This window comes from Rasamsonia emersonii (assembly GCF_000968595.1).
Source record: "Rasamsonia emersonii CBS 393.64 chromosome Unknown ctg1118621760023, whole genome shotgun sequence".
Lineage (NCBI taxonomy): Eukaryota > Fungi > Ascomycota > Eurotiomycetes > Eurotiales > Trichocomaceae > Rasamsonia > Rasamsonia emersonii.
The window spans coordinates 56,781-64,662 of record NW_013563264.1 but is presented as its reverse complement, the minus strand read 5'-3'; the positions used below and the strand labels follow the sequence as shown (position 1 = coordinate 64,662).

General features: G+C 56.7%; 1 protein-coding gene across 1 annotated transcript; it reads left to right on the top strand.

The window, feature by feature from the left end:
- Positions 1-482: 482 nt before the first annotated feature.
- Positions 483-7,231, top strand: T310_2350 (Sensor histidine kinase/response regulator; the record flags this gene model as incomplete). The annotated part of the gene is made up of 5 exons (XM_013474791.1): positions 483-634; positions 747-1,229; positions 1,395-6,696; positions 6,792-6,875; positions 6,944-7,231. The coding sequence occupies 5 exons, from the start codon at positions 483-485 to the stop codon at positions 7,229-7,231; spliced, it is 6,309 nt and encodes a 2,102-aa protein (XP_013330245.1).
- Between the last annotated feature and the right edge of the window lie 651 nt (positions 7,232-7,882).

Here is a 7,882-nt window from a genome sequence, read left to right as displayed (position 1 = left end):
GGCCAGCGAGCCCTTCTTGTCCAGAGAAGCCGTCGCACTGACGTCTTGCAGTGCTCGATCGGACGGCACCTCGTCCTAGCAACCTTCTACGGACAGAACCTGCCAGCTTGGGAAGTAAGGAGGAGGCTGAGGTGGCGAGTGAGGCAGCAGTCGCGCCACCGCAGGACGGACGACGGCGCGGCATGTGTCCAGGAAGCGCACTTGGCTGGGAGCAGGGAGGACAGGGCCGGCAGGGTCAGCAGGATGCCGTTGCAGAAGAATGAATGGCAAGCCAGCGGGATCCGGCGCTCTGGAGTCGGCGAGCGCCAGGCGTGCAGTGGGCCAGCGGCACAGACGCCAGTGACGTCGGCTGCGGCCTGCATGAGGGCAGTATAGAGAGGTATCGCGACGGGCCAATGGCGGGCGCGCTGGGCCCGATAAAAGTGCCGCGCTAGAGGGCGCCAGCGAGACCCGAGTCGGACCATCGCCAGTGCTCGCTGGGCATGACAGCCGGTCCACCGTCTGCCTGTCAGCGAGCACGCGGTGCTGCTAAGTGGCCGCGGATCACGCGCTGCCCCCAGGCCCCGTTGCGCGCTGAGTGGCAGAAGAGCCAGGGCTACACGTGTGAGGGCGACGGGGGTGCTGATTCACCTGGGTTTGGCTGTTTGCCGGCCGGTGGGGAGGCGCCTGGACAAAGAAAGCCCGAGAAAACTCCTTGGGCGGGGCAGTTTGGGGGAACCATGGAGGCCACCGCTACTGTAGCACAGCACCGGCGATGCCAATGCCCGTGTCGACGGTCGCGGACGACGGCTCTGGCTGCTGGCCGCCCGCCACGCGCGTCCCCAGCGTCGCAGACGGGCAGCTGAGGCCTGCTGCGAGAAGCGTAGAGTACGAGTACGCAGAGAAAATAATAATTCTGGCCGCAGCGACGCGGGTGCCGCCGTCTGGCATCCCACGCTGGCGGCTTGGGGCTACGGCCGGCTGCTGCTGGTCACCCAACTCAATCGGCAAGCCCGCTCCCCGGCCTGGCTACGTCATAGCCAACCCTGCGTTTCCTGTCAGCGCTCGCCCAGAGTCACCACTCCCGGCGCTGGCTCGCTGGCCCGGGCAGATCCTGCCGCCGCGCCTCCAGACGCAGCGAAACTCCCATCTCGCCATCGCCATCTCCCTCACCACCGCGCTCGTGCCGTGATTCCTGTCCTTTGTGACGCTGCCACGCCCTCTCGCGTGCTCTCGCCCTCGCTCCCCTTGTATGGATCGCCCTGCTGCCCGCCTCCCCTGCTAGTCGTCGTTCCCGATCGAGCGATGCGTGCCCTATCCTTCTTCTTCCAGCTGGATTCAGGGGCCTGAGATACTTTGTCGCCTGGTGTAGGAGGGGTCTCCCACGTCCCGGGGCTCGTGGACGACTGCTCAAGACGCCAGCCTGGCTCGTCGCCCGCCATGCTGCCGTCCCCGTCGACCGTTCCCCATTCGCACACGCCTCATCCCTCCGGGCTGGACCTGAATCCTGCGACTCACCACCCGCCTGATTTTTCTCCTGCTCGTCCTGTCCCGGCTCCCGAACCCAATGGTGCTCCGTCCCAGGGTCCTGGCATTGACCTCGAGCCACGTGAGCCTCCCCAGGACCTGGAGCCCGCGTTAGAGTTTGCACAAAACTCGGAAAGCGGTGCGCGAACCTTGGACGAATTGCGGAGGCGAATGGACGAGAAGCTCCTATATCAACAGGCCCAACAACAACAACGCAGCCCGTCAAACCATTCCCAGCATGCTGAGGCCATGTCGCCGGGGGAGACAACCCCGAGAAAGACCGTCCGCTCTCGACCTTCCTCCCCCTCGGTGGTGCCCGGAGCCGTCCGCTCTGCTCCCTATGCCGACTCCAACGGATCCTGCAGCCCCAGCTCTGCGACCAAGACCCCCGATCAGCATGTTCCCCAGACTCCTTCCTATCCGTTTCCAATCATGCCGCCGCGAAGCACTCCCGAGAAGACGAATGATGCTCGACCATCCCTAGAAACGCGCGCTTCTACCCTGAAATCTCCGGCTGCTGACAAGGTCAACACACGGCCCTCCAAGGCCCCCGGAACGATTGACATGCGTTCTCGTGCGTCAGAGATCACGTCTGTCCCCCACAATATCTGCTTGCCTCCCGGTGCAGCTCCCATCGCAGATGACCCGCAATATCCGAGTCCGAACTTGTACGATGTGATCTTGAAATTGAATTCCGATCCGGGCCTGGACGCCTGGTGGGCCAACGTGGTTGAAATCCTACGGACCCATTACGGCGCAGAACGGGCATCCCTGGCCGTTCCCGGAGATTCGACCGACCTGGAGAACGTCCCGTGGGGTCAGAAGGCAACCTTCAACCCGCACCAAGCCGACGAACAGTCTAATAATGTCACGTCCTCAGGAACCCAGAACGCACTCAAAGAAGACGGATCGCCAGATGATTTAGCCAAGAGGGAGGACATAGGTGGTGCATCACGAGGCAAGGGCACGAAATTCTCATCCCCCACACGACCGTCGCTGCTGTCGCGTCATTCCTTTGCAGGCTTTGGAAAGGACAAGAAGACCCCCGGCGTCCGCGAATTTGACAGACCTCTCTATCACACACGCAACAAGAGTCTATCGGAGATGAGGCACCGAGTTCCGTCTAATGAGAAGCCGGTCAATATTTGTAGTAGCTTTGAGTCTGCAACGTCTGGCAATGCCTCCCAGGGCCAGGAACACGATAGCCCTGCGACGTCTGCCCCGCCCCAGCCGGGTTCCGCTTCCCAAAACTCTCCGCTGACAGTCTTCACCATTCCTAGAGAACTGGAGATGGAAGCGGACCCGTTGATAAAGCGCACTGGCATCGTCAAGCTTTTCGGGCGTACAAAGCCTGTGGTGCTAACAAGAGAATATGCATATGACCCATCTTCCTCTCAACCGTCGAATGCCTCAGCCGTCCACACGCCAGACGACAAAGAGCAGACCACCCCGGCCACCGAGTCCCCAAGAGCCGCCGCCGCCGCTGAAAATCCCAGCAAGGAGGGATCGCAACCGTCCGTTCTGTCGACACCTCCCGCTCGCCCGAAACCGACTTTCAGTCCCCGTATCTCTCTCCAGACGAAGAAGGATCATTCGTCCGGCCCCCTCGAGCTTTACGAAGAGTACGAACAAACGCCTCCGTCGCCTTGGTCACAGTCCCCCGCTCCCTCTCCTGCCCCGCGGACACATCCTGAGAAGAACCCGTTCTTCACCAACCATGCGGTCGATGAACAAGCGTTTGCGAAGGACCCACCGTCTCATGACTATTCCAAAGTGCAACCTCTTGCCGCCATTGGTGTGGATCGATCAAAGTCGGTGGTCCATATTCCGCTGTTGCATGCAACTTCATTCAAGCACGCCTCTTCAGACACCTTCCGGTTTCCCGTGGCCGTCATCTCCTTCCTGTCGCCAATCATCCCGTATCCCGCAAACCTCCGATGTTCCCTCATGTATCTTATCCCTCACCTGACGACCTCATTCTCCTTAGCCCAGCAATATAGTCATCTCGAAAAACAGCTCGCGGCGGGATTCGATAAACCGCGCTTCGGCCATCTCCTCGGTCTGGGTGGGACATTTTCGGATCCGAGCAGCGAACTGGAACTGGTTGCAGGACTCAGTGGACACGTCATGACGGAAGACGGCCCCATATCCGCTCGTGCCAGCATTTCCAGTCCCGACGACGCGTCCAAGTTCAGCCCTTCCTTTTCGGTGGCGGGAACGCCGGGCCTGGAAGGAAGTAACGTTGCGCCCCCGGCCAACGACCCCAGCGCCATGGGTGTCCGACAGAGCACTGAACTAGTCGATGACTACTTCAACCTGCAGCAAAGTCGGAGCTCTGGTGGCCAGGCGGCTCAGAATAAAGGCCGCGGCTCTAAAGCGAAGCAAAGCGTTCTTTTATCGACGCCGGCATCTCCTGGTACGGCCAGGGCGAAATCCGGTCGCGACGATGAACCGGTCAGCAAAGATTCCGGCGTTGTCGAGCCTTCCTCCCACCCCCAGGATGGTAGGCCTATCCCAGCGTCTATGCCGACGCGAACATCCTCCCGCAATACCTCGAGCACCTCCGTTTTTGCGCAACTCCACCGCGAGTTTTCACGACCATTCTCCGATACAATCACCCAGCTGATGCTGAATTCGGTTCCCCTGCACCTGTTCTTGGCCAAACCTCGGACCGGAGAAGTGATTTGGACCAATTCCAAGTTCGATGCTTACCGGAGAAGTCAACCCCAAGAGCAGCGAGTAAGGGATCCATGGCAAAATATACACCCGAGCGAGCTGGAATCGGTCTCCAGACAGTGGGCCAAGGCCCTGCAGACGGGAACACAGTTTACGGAGCGGGTTCGGGTCAAACGGTTCAACGATGACGATGCATATCGGTGGTTCATTTTCCGTGCGAACCCTCTTCTGTCCCCCACGGGAGAACTCCTTTACTGGATCGGCTCTTTTCTCGACGTCCACGAGCAGCATGTCGCCGAGATGAAAGCGGCACAAGAGCGTGAGATGTTCGCTACGGATGCCAAGTACCGCGCGCTTGCGAATTCCATACCGCAGGTGGTGTTCGAGGCGGGTGAAACGAGCGGTCTGATCTCCGCAAATGAACAGTGGCATTTGTATACCGGCCAAACCATCGAAGAAGCCATGAATTTCGGTTTCATCAAGCATATACACAAGGATGACTTGGAAAAGTGCGGCGCGCTGTTCACGGAGAACGCCGAGCAAGCGGATCCATCTGGCTCTGGTATTGAAGGTATCAAGGGTAGCACGATATTCTCCCAAGGGGTCACTCCCGCGCTCAAGAAGCTTGTTGAGCAGGGAGTCGTTGCTGCCCAAGAGGACGAGAACGGTCGCGTATTCTACACAACGGAGATCCGCCTGCGGTCCAAGGGGGGTGACTACCGATGGCACCTCGTCCGGCTGGTGAAAGTTGAGACGAGCAGTTTTGGTAATGGCGAGGCCTCATGGTACGGGACGTGCACCGACATCAACGACCGGAAAAACTTGGAGCGCGAATTGAACAAGGCGATGCAGAAACTGAATAGGGAAATGGAATCCAAGACCAAGTTTTTCAGCAACATGTCTCACGAGATCAGAACGCCGCTGAATGGGATTCTTGGCACCATTCCGTTCATCCTCGACACGCAACTTGATAGCGACCAACGGCGCATGCTTGACACCATCCAGAACAGTTCTACCAACCTTCGCGAGCTGGTCGACAATATCCTTGATGTCTCCCGTGTCGAGGCAGGCAAGATGAGTTTAGTCAACTCATGGTTCCATGTCCGGTCTGTGCTCGAGGATGTGATAGACACCATCGCTTCGAGAGCTATCGATAAAGGTCTCGAGATGAATTACCTCATGGATGTCGACGTTCCTGCCATGGTGATTGGTGATCGGTTTCGAATCCGGCAAGTGCTTATCAACCTCATGGGGAATGCAGTCAAGTTCACCTCCCAGGGGGAGATCTATACTCGGTGTTCGATCCATCATGATCCGTCTGTTCCTCTGAAGCCCACCGAGATCTTGTTAAACTTTGAGGTCGTGGATACTGGCAAAGGCTTCAGCAGCGCTGATGCCGAACGACTGATGCAACGATTCAGCCAAATCGGAGGAAGCGGCTCACAGCAGCATGCTGGAAGTGGATTGGGATTGTTTCTGTCCAAGCAGCTCGTCGAGATGCATGGCGGGAAACTGACACCAAGCAGCCGAGAGGGTCAAGGAGCAAAGTTCTCTTTCTATGTCAAAGTGGATGCACCTTCTTATCCGGTCCCCCAGGATCCCTCGTTAACCCGTAAATCCTCGGATGTCTCCGAAGCCCCGACAGCCACGTCCCAGAACAGTGTTCAGCCTCTCGCGTCGAAGGATTCATCGACCCTCCAGGATCAGTCGCCCTCTCATGACCTCTCTCCTTTGGCCGAAGATTCGAGCAGCTCAGACCCTTCCGGCTCCAATCCCACTCCCGACCGTGCAACTGATCCTGCAGCGCAGCATGATCCTTCCGCGAAAGACAGCCACCCTCCGGTGGAGTCGTCGTCCAGTCAAGATCTTTCAAGCCAGACGACGTCTGCGAGTGGTGTCACCACCGTACCTCCGTCGGTGCAGTCCACGCCCACGGTGGAGAAGACTCAGGCATCCAGTTCTCATCCTCCGGTCACCTACTCGGTCCTTATTCTCTGCCCACTTGACCATGCTCGGGAAGCTATCAAACAGCACATTGAGCAAGTCATACCCCATGAGGTCCCGTCGACAGTGATGTCACTTCCTGATGTGGAGGATTGGAAGGATCTCGTGTACGCGGGTGACGCTCCGACACTGACCCATCTCGTTCTCAATCTGCCTGGCGCGGATGATGTCATGGAAGTGATGCAACATATTCAGGAGTCAGATGCCGAGTCCAAACCCGCTTTGGTGATTATCTCCGATCTCTATCAGAAGCGGCGGATCAATTCGAAGATCGAGGAATTAGTCGCGGAGGGCATCAGAGTAGATACCGTACCAAAGCCAGTCAAACCGTCTGCCTTCTCTGACATCTTCGATCCCGACCGTCGGCGTGATCTAAGTAAAGACCGCAACCAGGACATGGCTCGAGAGGTCAACAACAACTTCAAGACAATGTCCAAAATGGTCAAGGAAGTCATTGGGAATAAGGGCCATCGAATCCTGCTCGTCGAGGACGATGAGACTAATCGCATGGTATGGTTTCGACATCAATCTCACCGAGCCGGTCTTGGGTAAACTGTCGCTTACGCTGATTTTAGGTCATGCTGAAATACCTTGATAAAATCAAGGTGTTTTCAGAGACTGCCAGCAATGGTCAAGAGTGCCTTGAGATGGTCTTTTCGAAAGAGCCTGGCTACTACTCGCTGATCATTGTGAGTTTGACCTTTGACGTTGTTGCTGACGTACTCTACGCAGAGACTAACTTGTATTACCTCGACAGTGTGATATCCAGATGCCCGTGAAGAATGGGTACGATACTTGTCGCGAGATCAGGGCTTGGGAGGCAAAGAACCACTTCCCGCAAATTCCCATTATGGCATTATCCGCCAATGCCATGACTGATCAGATCGACGACGCGGCACGAGCGGGCTTCAACGACTATGTCACAAAGCCGATCAAGCACAACGAACTCGGAAAGATGATGATGGGGTTGCTGGATCCCAATCTGCCTCAAGTATTGCTTCGAGACCGCAGAGATTCGAAAAAGGAGAAACAAAAGAGCTCCTAGCGTCGCTCTTTCTGGGACATCATGCCATGATTTCTCACCTGGCTTGTCTCTTGACTAGGGCCAGGATTCGAACGCTTCCTTCAATTCTGTCCCTCGGGGATACCTCTTTATATATTTTTGGGCCTTTTCCCTACGCTTGTTTAGCCTTCTTCCCTTGTTGCCTATAGATGTTTCTGCATCAAACGGGTGGCGTTTATGTTATGCTGTGGTTGGGTTTTGGCGTTAATTTGTTCTTGTTGAACCCCATACATACCCCATTTCCTTTTTATGTTTTATTTTTTTTCCCGTCGTCTTGAAGCCATTCCTCATTAACTGTCAGCGACGCCACCCGCCTTAGGTGCGATTGTCATGCCACATACGCTCTTCCCCTCTGCTCATGTCTCGTCTGGGACCAGTCACTTCTTTTCACCCTCTCCTCGACTGCTCCCTTTGGGCTTTATTTTGTTCTTGTTGTACTTTCCCCCCCCCCCCCCGGCCTACTGTCTGTCCGGTATGAATTCGGGGTTTATGGGGTGTTCTGTCTCAAGGCCATGGGTAAGCTTTGAGACCTGGGCCGGTCTGGATTGCATGGGTCGATCTATTATCTATCATGGGAATTACTAGCATGCATTTGGTTATATCATCATCGTACGGGTTATGGGTTTGCAAATG